Consider the following 18,471-nt stretch of genomic DNA (forward strand, 5'->3'; position numbering starts at 1 on the left):
GTAAGTTCTAAATGCTTACATAAAAAGTGTGTATGAGAATGGTGCAGTCAGCATTATACTATTGTAACACCAATCCACTTTTTCACATACCTTTTAAATAATCCCTATACATCCATGTAGGGAAGCAGTGCAGAATGTCATCTTGACTGGTTACAGCTTGAATTATGGTAACTAACTAACAAGATGGAACCGACAAGCAATAAAAAAAATAAAAATACTGAGTTTGAGGATGCACATAATGCCAGGCAGATGTAGATCTTAGGAGCTCCTTAAGCATGAATGGAACTTGGGAAATAAACTGTGAATTAAGAACACCCTTATGCAAGCATTGAGTTCAACAGAGGCACACTTGCCTACAGATGAAATGTGTCACAGGGACAAAAATCTATTGTGCCTGGACAGTATTACTGGATGGACAATCACCCAATCTAAATCTAGTCATGCCTATGTATCAGCCAACATAATATAAAGATCCTCCCCACTGCATATTATAGCAATGCTTCCTATGACAAGTTCATTTCTCAGTTACCTCCAAAAAAGCGATCAATATCAGATGATCAGATCACAATGAAATACATGGGCAAAAGGTACAAATTTTTTTTCTAAAACCAGAAGGGCTGCACTGTTATGCATATGTTGGCATGGTTCAACCTGTGAGTTCATTAAAATCAATGATACCCAGTAATACACCAATCAACCTTAAAATTAGAAAAGCAGACTCAAACCGGTTTTGCTTTATTTGTGTATGGAAATACATTAAAGTACATACCTGGGCATAAGCACTTTGTGTTACTTTCTTCAGATCATCTTGTGCACCAGTTGTAATTTTCCCAAAGAATATCTGCTCCGAGACCCGTCCTCCCAGTGTCATGCACATTCTATCCAGAAGCTGCTCTTTAGTGTACAGATATTGCTCCCTAGGCAGGTACTGTGCATAACCAAGTCCCTTCCCCCGTGGGATGATGGAAACCTGGAAATACAACATCAAATTTAATTACAGAAATGTTCACATGTTCCATATCACGACTAGTTATCCCAAAAATACAAACCAATATGTTTTTACAATATACATTGGAAAATGTAAGTGCTATTTAGAACATCCCGATTCTTGACCATTGCCCCAGTCGAACAGTTCTGGTAACAAAGCAAATAAATGGGGGTTAACTGTAACTTACACATTGCACCCAACATGTTTTGATGCCTCAACAGCCCCAATGTGCACCAAGTTATGCTTAAAATTTATTGGCATAATATTTCATTCCTACATTGTTCAAGCCAAATTACAAGCAAATGTGTAGGTGAAAAGTTATTAAGCTATACAGAATTTTCACCTTCTTGGGGTACACAGAGGGAAATTTCAGTGGTCTGGAACAAGTGTGTCCAGACAACACACTTTTTAGGAAGTTTCCAGATAAAGGAAGGGCTTGCTGGAAATGCTGCATATACACAGGTCAAACGAAGGAATTTAAAAGCTCAAGCCAAAGGGTTAATAAAGATTGACTATAGTCTACACCATGGGTCGTCAACCTGGTCCCTACCGCCCACTAGTGGGCGTTTTAGGATTTCAGGTGGGCGGTAGGGATTTCCAGGTTTTGACGACCTGACGACCGGGCGGGCGGGCCGGTGGTACCCCTGCGACTGGGTACCGCCGTGACAATTTGCGGCCCCTGCCCGCGCGGCATACCGCCGGGGCCGCATATGGAGGGGTCCACCGGGTGGCCCAGGCTGTCAGGGCCACCCGATGGATGTGGATTGTGAGGGGGCCCGGTCAGCGCTGGGCGCTTTAACAGCGCGACCGGGCCCCCTGTGATGACATCCCAGAGCTGGGAGGAAGTGATTCCCCGGTCACTCCTCCCAGCTAACCCTGAGAGCCGCGCGGGAGGAACACCAGGGAGTCAGAGTGGGAACTTTGACTCCCATCCACCTGAGCCACCACTGGACCCCAGGGAAAGTCACCCTCCTGAATCTAAAAGGTAGGAAACAGGAGGGTGACTTAAATATAATGTGTGTGTGTGTGTGTCTTTGTATGTATGTCTTGTGTGTGTGTGTGTGTCTTTGTATGTATGTCTTGTGTGTCTGTATATATGTGTGTCTGTGTATGTGTGTGTGTGTGTGTGTGTATGTATGTATGTGTGTATGTATGTGTCGTGTGTGTGTGTATGTATGTGTCGTGTGTGTGTGTATGTATGTGTCGTGTATGTGTGTATGTGTGTATGTATCGTGTATGTGTGTATGTGTTGTGTGTGTCGTGTGTGTGTATGTATCGTGTATGTATGTGTGTGTCGTGTGTGTGTATGTGTATGTGTATGTGTGTATGTGTGTATGTGTCGTGTGTGTGTATGTGTATGTGTCGTGTGTGTGTATGTGTGTACTCTAAACTAACAAAAATAGGGTTTGGACATAAATGGTGGACATAAATTGACACTACTATTAACACAATTTTAACCAAATAAACAATCAAAACAAGTTTTGAGCACAGAATGTACAAAGTCAACAATTAAGCAGTAATATCGTAGGGGAGAGAAGTAAAAATAGAAACTAAGAAATAGAAGAATAAAATAAGTGCTGCAGGTATTCCTACTTCTGCTTAACCCCTTCAGGACGGAGTCAATAGTACACGTTCTGATCAAAACAAAACATAAACAAAAACTGGAATTTGCGCTATATGTCTGTTCAACCGTAATTCACCTCTTTCATATTAAATGCACCCACACTTAAATATAATTTTGTTCAGGAGAAACAGGGCTTTCATTTCATATAAAATATTTGTATATGGGGGGCGTGGCTTGGAGGCCGAGAGGAATGGCAGCTTAACCTGAGAGCTCCCCGCAGGCTTATCACGAATCCTCGTCCATCCACTCCCTACAATTACAAAATGGGCAAAACACACCGCTCATCACATGCTGGTAAGCCCGCAGACACATCCAAGGGCACCCCGGCGTCCACATTGCACAAATACCTGAAAACCCCGGCGGACCTGGCTTCACAGGCCTCGACGGATTCCGGAGCCTCGTGGGCCTCGCGCCCTCACTCCCCGAACACAGAGCCCTGCACGGAATCCCCCGACATCAACCCCCACCCGGAGAACACACCGGACTGGGTGACTCTAATCCGGGCACTACCCACCAAGGCAGACCTCAAGGAGGCGAACTCTGAGCTCCGAAACTCCATCACGGCAGAGCTCCATTCCCTCCGAGAAGAACTACAGGGCCTGCAACAAAAAGTATCCCAGCTGGAAGCGGACAGCGATCATCTGTCTGCCACACAAAACGCCACTACGAATACCCTAAGGGTACATGAGGCACAACTACGCCAGATGGCCCTGCACCTCGAAGACCTGGACAATAGGGGACGCAGGCAAAATATCCGGATTAGGGGGATTCCGGAAGACTTGGACCAGAACACTCCGATCCGCGCAACGCTCACGGGTCTATTTAACAGGCTCCTCGGACGGCCTGAAACCACGCACATCGAATTTGTGCGGGCACACAGGGCCCTGAGACCCAGGGGCCCCCCGGAGTCCCCTCCCAGAGACACAATCTGCTGCCTAGCAAGCTACCAATTAAAGGAGGACATCCTGAGACAGGCCCGAGACACCCCTACAACTGTACCCCGACCTGTCACCAGCAACATTGGCTTACAGAAGAACACTTAAACCCCTGACTCGTGTCCTACAATCTAACAGGAAGTGTTCCGGAGGATTGGAGGAAGGCAGATGTGGTTCCTATATTCAAAAAGGGTTCAAAATCCTTGCCTGGAAATTATAGACCTGTGAGCTTAACTTCTGTGGCTGGTAAAATATTTGAAAGGTTATTAAGGGATAATATTCAAGAATTCCTTGAGAAGAATATGGTTATCAGCAAAAATCAGCACGGTTTTATGAAGCACAGGTCATGTCAAACTAACTTGATTGCGTTCTACGAAGAAGTAAGTAGAAGTATAGATCAGGGTGTTGCAGTGGATGTGATCTATTTGGATTTTGCCAAGGCATTTGATACAGTTCCACACAAAAGATTAGTGTTCAAACTCAAGGAAATCGGTCTCGATGAAAATGCTTGTTCTTGGGTAGAACATTGGCTTAAAAACAGAATACAAAGAGTTGTCGTTAATGGTAAATTTTCAAGCTGGACAGAGGTGGCAAGTGGTGTCCCTCAGGGGTCTGTTCTGGGACCCCTTCTATTTAACATTTTTATAAATGATCTTGAAGACAGCATTGAAAGTCATGTTTCAGTGTTTGCAGATGACACAAAACTTTGTAAAATAATACAATGTGAGCAAGATATTACTTTGCTGCAGAAGGATTTAGATAGACTGGAGGACTGGGCACTCAAATGGCAGATGAAATTTAATGTTGAAAAATGCAAAGTTATGCACTTCGGCGTAAAGAATACACAAGCAACGTATACCCTTAATGGAAGCGAATTAGGGATAACAACACACGAAAAGGACTTGGGAATTGTTATAGACAACAAACTATGCAACAATGTGCAATGTCAATCAGCAGTGGCCAAGGCCAGTAAGGTATTGTCATGCATGAAAAAGGGCATTCATTCTCGGGACGAGAATATAATTTTGCCTCTCTATAAATCACTGGTAAGACCACATATTGAATATGCTGTGCAATTTTGGGCACCTGTTCTAAAGAAGGATATCATGGCACTAGAAAAAGTGCAGAGGCGGGCTACAAAATTAATAAAAGGAATGGAACATATCAGCTATGAAGAAAGGTTAACAAATTTAAACCTATTTAGTTTAGAAAAACGTCGCCTGAGAGGGGATATGATAACATTATACAAATATATTCGGGGCCAATACAAACCATTGTGTGGAAATCTATTCACAAACCGGACTTTACATAGGACACGAGGCCATGCGTTTAGACTGGAAGAAAGAAGATTTCGTCTAAGGCAAAGGAAAGGTTTTTTTACTGTAAGAACAATCAGGATGTGGAATTCTCTGCCTGAAGAAGTGGTTTTATCAGAGTCCATACAGATGTTCAAACAGCTACTAGATGCATACTTGCAAAGACAGAATATTCAAGGATATAATCTTTCAATGTAGGGTAATAACTGCTTGATTCAAGGATAAATCTGACTGCCATTCTGGGGTCAAGAAGGAATTTTTTGTCCTAGCTTGTTGCAAAATTGTGCTTCAAACTGGGTTTTTTTTTTTTTCTTTTGGATCAACAGCAAAAAACAGGTGTGAGGAAGGCTGAACTTGATGGACGCAAGTCTCTTTTCAGCTATCTAACTATGTAACAAAATACGTTACCGATGGACTTATCCTTCAGGATTACAAGCTTCCACTCCCAGCGGCCTATTTGTGGTGAAAACCCCAGAAGACCTAGCAGACCTGACTACTGAACTGCAACTACCACCTATTCAGCTCACATGGCCAGACCCGATGTCATTCTACTCCTTCCACCCCGGAACGGTCTCACAACCCCGCAGGCAGCGGAGATCCAGAGCCCAGACCATACGCCAATCAGGAGCAACCTCTTAAGCCGAGAGACATTACTACCTCTGATTCCAACCGCAAGTATTTAATACGCTTCATGAACTCAGAGACTGTGATCACCCATGCATCACACACGAGACTTTTCCTTTTGTTTCAATAGACTCCACTCGACTCATTACAACAAGTAACAGGGGGGGGGGGATGTGATGAGAGAGAGGGGAGTAAAATGCCACGGGGCAGCCTGGGACCCCGCCACAGGAACAACTCCTTGAGAGACAGGTAGCTCACATCCGAGCAAATTCTAACCGGCCCATCATCAATACTCCCTAGACCAGACCCACGACCCAAGTCGACCTTTGAGAACCCCCTAGCGGAGGGGCGAGGGGGGGCGTTTCCTGGCTGGACCGTACCGCGGAGGTAGATACCGCCCTGTAAGGAACCGGTGGGGGAGCAGTGGCGGAGGCCGATGCTGGTGCGGTTCACCTGGGGCACGACCCCCCTCCTAGATAGCAACAGGGAAGATGACTCAGCACTAAAACCAGAGGGTGGAGGACGAATATAGGGCCTACCTCAACCTAGGGATGGGCGCAAGATACAAAGGAACGCAAACTTGGAATCTGAACCCACCCCCGACAACCACTGATGTTACGGATAGGGTACCCCCTCCCACTCGCACCAAGAGAGTCGCTTAGTATCCTAACCCCCACACAGTATCAGGGAACATAAAGGAACTTATAGCCGTAAACTAGCATGGGAAGGTCGAGACCAATTCCGAGGAGTGGGGAAGCGGGACTTTTCTCTTTTCTCTGGTAGATAAATTGCTCAAAATACTTGTTTAATATGTTCATTTGAAATGTTATTATTTGTTGTTGCTCACTGACTTCCCCACCGGGCTACACGCCACACCAAAACCTAACGCCCGACGAAACAAACCCTACTCACTAAGGGCCTTCGGCCAGTACGAGTTTAGGACGAGGATGAAACAAACACCCACCCACCCCCCACACTTAAAGCCACAGGGGAGTCGGAGGTTCCAGACGAGGCCCGGCGCACGAGAGCCCAGGGTGTGAGGGCACGGGAGGCCACACAACCCCGGGAGTCCTGGACGGGACTCGTACGGAAACCCTCGACCTCCTCCGCTTTCCCCAATAGGAATAGAGCGCCCACAGATAGGTGGACGGGACTTGGTGGACCACTGGTGGACCCCACCACTCCTTGTCCCCCGACGCTCGACCCTTAAACAGCCACCACCGAGTGACTGAATAGTTCACTGTACATAGTTCCCCCACCCGGATTCCCATCCCCTTCCTGCCCCGTACCTGTCCCCCCCCCCCCTCCCCCCTCCCTCCTTTCCTTCCCCTACCGGACGACTCGACTGACCTACGACGCACACCGACTGGACCCAACACAGATAAGTGTGCACACTCCACGATGACCGACGGATCACTACTACCGTGCGACCTCACTGTCCTCTCCATAAATGCCAAAGGGCTTAACAAACCGGAGAAAAGGTCAGGGGCACTGAGGGACTTCCACTCGCAGAAAGCATCCATAGTCATGATACAGGAGACCCACTTTAGGGAAGGGGACAGGCCCAAGCTGACCAACCATCACTTCCCAACAGGGTACTACAGTGACTTCCACGAAGGGAAATCCAGGGGGGTGGCGATACTGTTTAATAAGAAAATACCGTTTGTTGAGAAGGCAAGCATGACCGACCGGGAAGGGAGATACCTCTTTGTAAAAGGCACAGTGTCCGACCACCTTTACACCTTTGCCACTTTATACGCACCGAACAACAAACATCACCGCTACCTTAAAAGAACTTTGCGGAAACTTCACGCTTTCGCAGAGGGGGTCCTCATAATAGGGGGCGACTTGAACATTGCCATGGACCCAACCTGGGACAGCTCCACGGGCACCTCCCACCTCCCCAGACAACACCTTAGAGCAATAAACTCCCTACTGAATAGACACAGACTTATTGACTGCTGGAGAGCACACCACCCAGACGAACGGGACTACACATTCTACTCCCACCCCCACCGGACATACACTCGCATAGACTACTTTCTCACCACACACTATCACCTCTCCTTAATACGAGACACGAAGATAGGAGTAGCGACCTGGTCGGACCACGCCCCAGTCCTTATCACCCTCCGATCCCCGCTTCTTAGACCCGCAATAACCAAATGGAGACTAAACGAATACCTGCTATCACGCCAAGACATGACCACACACTTTAGTAAAGTTTTGTCCGAATACTTTCAGGACAATGCACCAGAGGACACCTCACCGACAATCAGATGGGAAGCACACAAAAGCGTCATACGGGGACACTTCATACAAAAGGGGGCAGAACTCAAGAAACAACGGGAAACCCGAATCACAGAACTCATAGCGGACATACACAAACACGACACGCTCCACAAACAAAAACAATCCCCAGCCCACCACACACGACTCCTACAACTGCGACGAGACCTGACCTCCCTGATCCAATCCAAACATCATAGAGAAGCCCTCAGGCATAGGGCCTTTTTTTCTCTACACGGAAATAAGAGTGGCAAGCTCTTAGCCAGAATGCTGGCGAAACGACGCCAAATGACATACATCAATAAAATAAGAGACAAACAGGGAGTGACGTGCCGCCTACCGTCCGAAATCATGCAAACGATAAGAACCTACTACTCAGAACTCTACTCGCTTCCCCGACCGACGTCGGAGACAGCGGCCGCCCACCTAAAAGACTCCATCCGACAATACCTACTGACCCACAAACTACCCACACTAGATCAACAGGTAGCAGACCAGCTTGATGAACCCTTCTCTATTGAGGAGCTGTCGGGGGTGATTAAAGGAACTAAACCTGGCAAGAGTCCGGGCCCTGACGGCCTGCCCCTCTGCTACTATAAGCACTTCGCAGACAAATTGTACCAACCTATGCTGGCCTCCTTTAACGCAATTAGAGAAGGTCACCATTTCCCCAAACAGGCGTTGACAGCACACATAACTATCATCCCAAAGGAGGGCAGGGACGCGGAGCACTGCGGGAACTACAGGCCCATCTCCCTCATCAATTGCGACATTAAGTTGATGGCGAAGATGCACACGTCATAGTGAACGGGGCACTGACGGACGAGTTTCTGATACACAACGGCACCCGTCAGGGTTGCCCACTTTCCCCGCTGCTCTTCGTCCTTGCCCTTGAACCCTTTATGATAGCCATCAGGGAACACCACGACATAACGGGCATACACACAGGAGACACACATCACAAAGTAGCCGCCTACGCGGACGACCTCCTCTTTTATGTCACGAAACCGGAGATCTCTCTCCCCAATATACTGCAAGCCTTCAAGACATTCGGACACATTTCCAACCTCAAAATAAATTACTCCAAATCCCACATACTGAATGTAGACCTACCCAACAACAGAACCTCCCCCATCCGCCCTAGCTTCCCATTCCAATGGGCAGAACACAAAATACGCTACCTGGGTACATGGCTAACCAGACAGAAAGAAGACATATACAAAGAAAACTTCACCCCTATGTTGAACACATTCAAGAGAGAACTAGTCGAGTGGTCCCACCCACATATTTCGTGGCTGGGAAGGGTTCAGGTAATTAAAATGAACCTCCTCCCACGATTACTTTACTTATTCCAGACACTCCCTATAACAATCCCTAAAAGATTTTTCACTGCCTTACGCACGTTGACAAGTGCCTATATATGGAACGGGAAACGCCCACGCCTCAAATACCAGGCCCTCACTCTACCTAAGGAGAGGGGGGGGTTGGCCATCCCCGACTTCTATCTATATTACACTGCAGGACACCTACGGAGAGTCTTAGACTGGACCAAGACCAACGTCCACAAACTATGGAAAACAGTGGAAGAGACAGAGATAGCAGGGCCAGTGTCGACCCTACCATGGTGCTCCGGAGGCGGCCTGGGACGGGGATGCTCCTCGTTGGCACAACATACCCTACGGGTATGGCATAGAGCGTCCCGGGTACATGGCCTCACCCGACACCCCTCACCCTTACTACCACTCATCCATGACCGGGACTTCCCACCAGGTCTAGATCCGAAGGCCTTCAGGGACCTCATCCACAAACCAATCCCCAGACTACACCACATATACACACATAACGGACGAAAGACACTCACACAACTGACGGAACGTACGCACCCTACATTCATGCAAACCTTCAAATACAAACAACTTTCGAACTACATTGACTCACTGCCCGGAGGACAGAACCACGCTAGGGAACCGACCACCTTCGAGGATCATTGTATCCATCCAGACCCCCTTCCCCACAGCATATCTATCTTGTACTCACTGCTACAGAGAGAGACCCCGACCGAGACTCCTGCCTTTAAGGGAACATGGGAAACGATCCTGGGGAAGACATTTACTGAGACGGAATGGGACAAAATTTGCTATCTAACACACCACTGTTCCACCTTCTCAAAGACGCAAGAGACGGCATTTAAACTGTTGAGCCACTGGTATCGCACCCCACACAGACTACATGCCATAGACCCCTCACACTCCGACCTGTGCTGGAGATGTGGAGAGGCTACAGGCACCACACTACATTTATGGTGGGACTGTCGTAAGATTAAACCATTCTGGAAGGGTATCCACGCCATCTTGTCGAGGCTATCAGACGCACCACCACCGCTGGATCCAGCGGCAATGCTGTTACACCACACGACAACACCCAGATCTAGATATAAAAAATCCCTGACCATTAGGATCCTCAATGTAGCAAAGCAAATCATCCCACAATATTGGAGACAGGACAGACCCCCTCCCCTAAGAACATGGTTCAACTAAATGGAGGACCTCAGGGCTATATAAGAACTCCACTCGGGAGCTACTAACACCACTGTAAAATACATGGAGACCTGGACACACTGGATTATATCCACCATGCAGACAGACTTCACCACTCACCTGGAAGCAGGAGACTCACACGACGGGACGGACTGACCCCACCACCCCACCTACCCAACCTACCAAAGTGCCCATACCCCTTCCCCCTTCAGGATCCCCCCCTACCCCCCCACTTCCCCCCCCCCTTTAACATCTCCCACATCCCCCATTCAGGTTGCAGGCAAATGCCCCGACGGCACGGAGACACGTATGATTACTCTACAGAGGCTTTGGCAGTCACATAGACGCATAATGCTCACCTACGGTGACTTAGAGATTGTTAAGCACACATGGTTACCCAACCCCCTCATCCAATGAACCGAAGCCACATACATACTGAATCTAAGCATCATGACAACTACCAGTGGCGACCTCATACGTAGCCAAACCAAGAGGGACACTCGAAAGTTATATTAAAAGCCTAGCCACGGTTCACATGATCTAGGACCTGCGTGTCCACCACTGTTGGGGGCCTGCGTGCTCCAATTCCAACCTATATTCTCTACATGTTATAGCACATGTTGTGCTTCGTTTCTACCACTCTTAAAGAGACCTGCGAGTCTCGACTTGAATGTTGAATATGTTACAGCTATAGAGACCTGAGAGTCTCACAATGAATATAAAAATGACAATAAAAATATATTTACAAAAAAAAAAAAAATATTTGTATATGAAACAATTTATTATGAATAAAATAAAAAAAAATTGTGAGAATTTTTACTTTTTTTTTAAATTTGTACTTCCGCCTCACATTTTAGCTGTAAATGTCATAATACTGTTAGGTTTTACTGCAACAAAATGCACATATTTGTAATCAGCGATGTCTCACGAGTACAACAGTACCCCCCATGAACAGGTTTTATGGTGTTTTGGAAAGTTACAGGGTCAAATATAGAACGTTCCATTTTCAAATTGAAATTTGCCAGATTAGTAATGTTACCTTTGAGACGGTGTGGTAGCCCAGGAATGAGAATTACCCCCATAGTGGCATACCATTTGAAAAAGTAGACAACCCAAGGTATTGAATGTGGGGTATGTTTAGTCTTTTTTAGTAGCCACTTAGTCACAAACACTGGCCAAAGTTAGCGTTCATATTTGTTTTTGTGTGAAAAAGGCAAAAAACTAATATTTGGCCAGTGTTTGTGACTAAGTGGCTACTAAAAATTACTGGACATACCCCACGTTCAATACCTTGGGTTGTCTACTTTTGCAAATGGTATGCCATCATGGGGGTAATTCTTATTCCTGGGCTACCATACGGTCTCAAAGGCAACATAACTAATCTGGCAAATTTCAATGTCAAAAAAATGAAATGCGAGCCTTATATGTGACTCTCTAACTTTCCAAAACACCATAAAAACTGTACATGGGGGGTACTGTTATTCTCGGGAGACTTCACTAAACACAAATATTAGTGTTTTAAAACAGTAAAACATATTACAACAATAATATAGTCCATAAAAGTGCAGTTTGTTTGTAAAAAATGCAAAAACCGTCACCTTTACTTAAAATATCATCGTTGTAATACAATTTACCAGTTTTAAACACTAATATTTGAATTCAGCGAAGTCTCCCGAGTAAAACAGTACCCCCTATATACAGGTTTTATGGTGTCTTGGAGAGTTACAGGGTCAAATATAGTGCTTGCGAATTAAATTCTCTGCACTTTCTCCCTGTGTTGTCAGGCATGTCAATCAAATTTTAATTAATGAAATGACAATTATGTTAAAAAATTACTTAAATATACACGTAGAATTTTAATATATATGCATTTATAGGTATATAAATTCTACGTGTATACTAATGTAATCTTATGTAATTATATGTATTTATCTCTTTATATATTTGCGGTTATTTGTATTTTATATATAGATAGATATAGAATGTCATTCTAAGTGTATTCTGTTTCCTATATATATATATATATATATTAATAACAAAATACAGTTAGAATGAAATTACATATGAATATATAATTTATTTTAAATTTTGATTCAATATTTTATTTATTTAATTATTGTATTTATTTATTATTGTAATTATACGTATATATATATATATATATGTAGATCTATTATATATATAATATATATACATTATATATGTAACGTCATTCTAAGTGTATTTGAATACCAATATATATACTAATATTAATATTAAAATACATTACGTATGACATTATATATATATAATATGTATATAATATATATATACATATAAAAAGGCATTTAATTTATTTTATAACATTTTAATATATTTTTTTTTAACACTACCTACCAGCAGGAGGACTGTCTAATATTTTAGACAGTCCCCCTGCTGGCAGATCCATAGCCAGCTATAGGGGGCCATGTGATCGCTCATTTGCTGGAGGGGGGCTGCCTGGGCTCTCAGGCAGCCCCCCAGAAGAGGATCGCGGCGGAGGTGAGTACACAGTACCTCCTGGGGCTGCAAGCCGTTACGGCGTTCTATGCCGCCGCAACGGCTTTAAAGCCCTTAACGGCGTTAAGGGGTTAAGGCTGTAGCTTGTTTTGGTAGCTGTTAGTCCTGAGAGCTAATGTTCTGTTTGGGACCCAGGCTCTGCTTAAGGTGTAACATGTACAACTACAATAGGTATAATAGATACAGCTTTTCTATTGTTTAATTGCACATCTAAAATGTGTGCTCTTATTATTTATCACCATGTCTGTACATTTAGAGAAAAAAAAACCTGAAAATAAAACCCACTGTACATGTTCTGCATTGTATTAGGGTGTCACAGGAACTCAGACAGTAGAAGTACACAGAGCCCTTTCAAAGAATATGTGACCATTTTGCACATTTTTGTTGCTCAAGATCTCACAAAGAAACCTCTAACCATATAAGATAGCCAAACAGATCATCCGATAGGGCAAAAACATAGTTCATACTTCAAACCGCAAACTAGGTCATAAAATAACACGTATTAGTGCATGGCTATTATACGGCTATGAACACAGCAACTCTTGCTACTCATTTTCTACTACCTGTATCCATACTATGCATATTTAGCATGCCATGTGTGAGATTAGAAGTTTAAAACACGATAGCTGTGGAACAGGAATCCTGAGTCTGGTTGGTAGGAGTATATTAACATTCTATTCAGATATGTTTTGCCTCAAGATCATTTTACCTTCAAGAGAGGATCTGCATGTTCCAAGAACCATCCTGCTACTGCATGACCAGCTTCATGGAAAGCCACTGTCCTCTTTTCTTCTGGTTGTAGGACCTGAGTTTTCTTTTCCAAACCTACAGAAATGCAAGCATCACATTTATTTTTTAATGACAATCCAAAAATGCAAATGCCAACGAGGAGCCTGGAAATGACAAAATGCAAAAATGATTCCTTTGGGCTTTCCTTTACAAATACAGGAGATCTTGCCAAATGCTCTTCCTCTTCCTATGGTATAAAATTGAATATTTTGGCTCTTTCATTGTCATGAGTCAGGGAAAAATAATTAGCAGGTTGAAGCTCTCACAATGACATTTTTGGAGAAATTTAAAATAATAAAAAGACTTTAAAAACAACATAACATTAAATCAAAACTGAACTAAGCATGCTCTCTTTTACCAATCATGTGTGAAGGATGAAATCTGCAGCCTTGAAGCAATAAAGTTGACGCAACGTCAGGGAAAACAAATTTGGGGTGCCAGTTTAAAACGATTTGTATTATATTATGGTGGGTTTTGCCTGTTTTAATCCCTAGTAAAGTACCAATCTTTACATTCAAAAGTGGGTTTCATTTGGACTGGATAGATCTGTCTAATGAGTTGATATAAGGTTGCCAGGTGAGAAAGAATATTTTCCGCAATGTATTTTTATTTAAAAGGGCTTCTATCTAGTCCATATGGAATAGGAATGGAAGATTTGTTTTTAAGCAAGAATACATGGGGTGTGGGGGATGGGGGCAGATCTACTGATGCAATATACTTTTACGTGCAGCAGCCAGGATCACATGGATCAAATTAAAAATGTGCCTTGCTTCTTGATTCCTTTGTTAGCCCCAATGTTGCAATTGGAGAAATATGAATTTACTCGTTAGTCTCTTTATATCATTTTCAACTTATCTCTAGAGTTTTTTCAATCCCCACACATCCCCAAAAGCAGTGATAAAGGTCTGAGGATTACATAAGAAGGGAATAAATCTGATTTATTGCCATTGGAGTCCTAGGAGCCGTCTCACCAATCTCCACGTTTTAATGAATGCTAGTAAAGGATTTTCACATGCTTCCTCTGGGAGAGAGGCATACGGGGAGTGTAGCAATAGAGAGTGCGCCACACCAGGACAAAGTTGTGCTTCTAGGTGTAATGCCGTGTCTTCGCCACATTCCTTTTATCCAGTATAGAGCAGGACAATAGTGTGCTTGTAAAGAACAATCCCAATGGTGGCAGGGAGTGCCTACTGACAACTGTTGGGGTGAAAGCTTTAGGGGGCTCAGAAAGATCTTTCAAGGCAGTTTCTAGGACAGCTCTACACGGAGCTCCTGTGTCTGCATCCACTCCCTTTAGCTCCTTCCTCAGAAGTGAAAAATAGAAAATTTAATACCAAAGATTCAATAAAATGGCTGTTGCTTGTGTCACTAGGGACATCCATTATAAAAGAAGAGTGTCAAAAAAGTTTGCTTGATTGAAAATAAATAATGATATTTAAATAAAAGTGAAAATGTATCTTTTTTTCGTTAATGATTCTCCAGGACACTCATGCTAGGCAACACTAAAAGGTAGTGCTGGACAATAAAAATGGAAACCAATAGATTTTGGTCCTGGATGTTCCTGTCAAAAATAAGCCACCTTGTGGCATGTTACTCTATGTATCTGCTTACACCTAAAGGAAAAATTATATATAAGAACCAAAAATCTGTGGGCTGTCAAGTAGGACTAAAAATCTGTGGGCTGTCAAGCAGGACTACTGTTTACACTGCTGCGTCTTCTTAAGTGGCAGAGCTCCTTAACTCTGAAGGAATACAATGTAAAACATACCGTCCAGATTTGATTGGTTAGATTAGTGGTTCTCAAACCAGTCCTCATGACCCTCCAACAGTTCAGGTTTTGCCAGTATCTCCATTGGAATAAAAAAAAGGAAATACTTCTCTCCTCTTTCTGCTTTATCCATATTTCCTCAACTGTATTTCTTCCCCCTCTTGCTACCCCCTCCTCCTCTCTATGGACTTCACTGGCAGGAGATGTAGTGCCCAGGCAGTTAACATAGGTCCTGAGGCTTTATCTTGCCAACACTACAACCTCACACTTCCATCTCTGCCAAGGGGGATGCCCTAGTAACCCTGTGCTGCTACTGGACAACCACACATGAAGCACACAGTTTGCCTTTGTATGGTCTCTCTACTAGTAGTATATTTATGCTCTGCCTCACATATTACTGAGACCTGATGGTCTTAAATGCCTTGGCCTTCTTAAAGAGATCTGGGTATTTCATGGTTACACAAAACATATTCAGACTGTTGGAGACCTGTGAGTCTTGCCTTGGTTTCATCTAAGTATTTGAAAACTAAAAAAATCTCTTTAAAAAAAAAAAAAAAAAAATGATATTTACAATTTTTTTTAAAAATTAAATAAAAAAGTAAATACATAAATCCTGGATTGTTGGTGGACCATGAAGACTGGTATGGGAACCACTGGATTAGATGAAAACACAATAAATAAGGTCAAGAAAACATTTCAACAAACAGAATGATACTTGAAAAGAGTACTTTTCTAGATTGAACACTTGTACATTATTGCTAGCTGCACCAGTTTAATTTTTAACCTTAAAGGGACACTATAGTCACCCAGAGCACTTCAGCTCATTGAGGTGGTCTAGGGTGCACTGTTCCTGTCAGGTTAAAAATTGTAATTATTGCAGTTATTCAGACAATGCAATAATTACATTACAGGTTTAACTCCACCTATAGTGGCTATCTGCCAGACAGCCACGAAATGCGCTTCTGGGTTGTTAGGTGACTTTTGGTCACCTGACGCTAAATGTCATCACTTTTATTCAATGCTTTCTTATGGGGATGTCTTAATACGATCATGGCACTCTGCTCGCATGAGCATTAACTCCCCATCAGCGGGAAGAGGAGCGGATGCGAAGCTTGACCCAGCGCTGAGAGCCATCAGCACTGTATTTAGGTAAGTGAATTAAGGGTTTTTAATACTTTCTGCGCTGTGGGGGCGCAAGCAAGGGGGCACTATAGTGCTAGGAATACAAATTTTGTAATACTAGCTTAGTTTCCCTTCAGCGCTATACAGTGGCGGCTCTAGACTTTGTGAGGCCTTAGGCGAAACTCAAACTTGAGGCCCCCACTAACACCTAAAGTTAAAAATAGGGGTTGCATTGTGTGAATAAGGTGCTGTTGTTGTATTTAAGGACGAGCTTGCAGCGCTGGATACAGAGAGCTAGTCTCTGTATTCATCGTTCAGAGGCTTGCAGTGTAGCGGCTCCCTGTGCCGCCGCATTATGATCTCTCTGACTGTAGTTATGGCATAATATGCAAACTAACTTAATTTGCAATAAACAAATTTAATTGGCAATTATGCCAATCGTTTATACATGACTGAGGGGTATGGTTACATAGCCTTGCAGTCGTGTATACATAAGTGCCGGAATATGTATATATGAGCAGGGGCGGACTGACCAGTCGGGCACTTCGGACATGGTCCGAGGGCCCGGCTGGGAGGGGGGCCCGCCGCCAGAGCCGCCATCAGGGGGCCCGGCGGCAGGGCCGGATTGCCCCACCGCGGCCTCGGCATCTGTGCATGTAAGTGCCACCGGGTGGCCGGTCCGGTGGCACACTGAAGGGGCCGGGTACATGCTGGAGCCGCCGGGCCGGGTGGCAGCCTCGCCGGTCCGGCGGCACTCCTGTCAGGCTGTCAGTAACGCTGAGGACGGAAGGAGGGGAGGAGCATGTCTCTCTCACATGCTCCTTTGCGGTTCCCACAATTCCCAGCACAGGATGTGGGAACCGCAAAGGAGCATGTGAGAGAGACATGCTCCTCCCCTCCTTCCGTCCTCAGCGTTACTGACAGCCTGACAGGAGTGCCGCCGGACCGGCGAGGCTGCCACCCGGCCCGGCGGCTCCAGCATGTACCCGGCCCCTTCAGTCTTCTCTTGGTAAATGGGAGGGGGAAAAATAAAACAGAGAGGGGGAAAAGATAGAGGCAGGGGAAGAAACAGACAGTGGGAAAATAGAGAGACAGGGGGAGGGGAAGGAAAGAGACAGAGGGGGGGGAGAGAGTGACACAGGGAAAGGAGGGAGAAATAGACAGGGGGGAGAGTGAGACACAGGGGGAGAAAGAAGGGGAATAGAGAGATGGTGGAGGGGGGAGAAAGAGACAGAGGGGAAGAGAGATGTGGGGTAGGGAGAGACACAGGGAAAGGGGGGAGAAAGAGACAGGGGACGAGAGATGTGGGGTAGAGAGAGACACAGGGAAAGGGGGGAGAAAAAGACAGGGGATGAGAGATGTGGGGTAGAGAGAGCCACAGGGAAAGGGGGGAGAAAGAGACAGAGGGGAAGAGATATGTGGGGTAGAGAGAGACACAGGGAAAGGGGGAGAAAGAGACAGGGGACGAGAGATGTGGGGTAGAGAGAGACACAGGGAAAGGGGGGAGAAAGAGACAGGGGACGAGAGATGTGGGGTAGAGAGAGACACAGGGAAAGGGGGAGAAAGAGACAGAGGGGACGAGAGATGTGGGGTAGAGAGAGACACAGGGAAAGGGGGAGAAAGAGAGAGGGGATGAGAGATGTGGGGTAGAGAGAGACACAGGGAAAGGGGGGGAGAAAGAGACAGAGGGGACGAGAGATGTGGGGTAGAGAGAGACACAGGGAAAGGGAGGAGAAAGAGACAGAGGGGACTAGAGATGTGGGGTAGAGAGAGACACAGGGAAAGGGGGGAGAAAGAGACAGAGGGGACGAGAGACACAGGGAGAAAGGAGAGAGACCCACAAGGGGAGGGGGAGAAAGAGGCAGAGGGGGAAGAGAGACTGGGAAGGAGAGGGGAGACATGGACACAGAGGAGCAGTGAGGGGGAGAAAGAAACATACAG

General features: G+C 45.1%; 1 protein-coding gene across 2 annotated transcripts in view; it reads right to left on the minus strand.

The window, feature by feature from the left end:
• The window catches only part of AFG3L2 (AFG3 like matrix AAA peptidase subunit 2), a 66,697-nt gene that overhangs the window by 2,660 nt on the left and 45,566 nt on the right, over window positions 1-18,471 (minus strand). For both annotated transcript variants that reach the window (XM_063451582.1, XM_063451581.1), the window contains 2 exons: window positions 13,561-13,676; window positions 770-970 (listed from right to left, as the gene is read on the minus strand). In XM_063451582.1, coding sequence (XP_063307652.1) covers window positions 770-970; window positions 13,561-13,676 — 317 coding nt within the window. The remainder of the gene's footprint in view (window positions 1-769; window positions 971-13,560; window positions 13,677-18,471) is intronic.

Source organism: Pelobates fuscus, chromosome 4, assembly GCF_036172605.1.
Source record: "Pelobates fuscus isolate aPelFus1 chromosome 4, aPelFus1.pri, whole genome shotgun sequence".
NCBI classification, from domain to species: domain Eukaryota; kingdom Metazoa; phylum Chordata; class Amphibia; order Anura; family Pelobatidae; genus Pelobates; species Pelobates fuscus.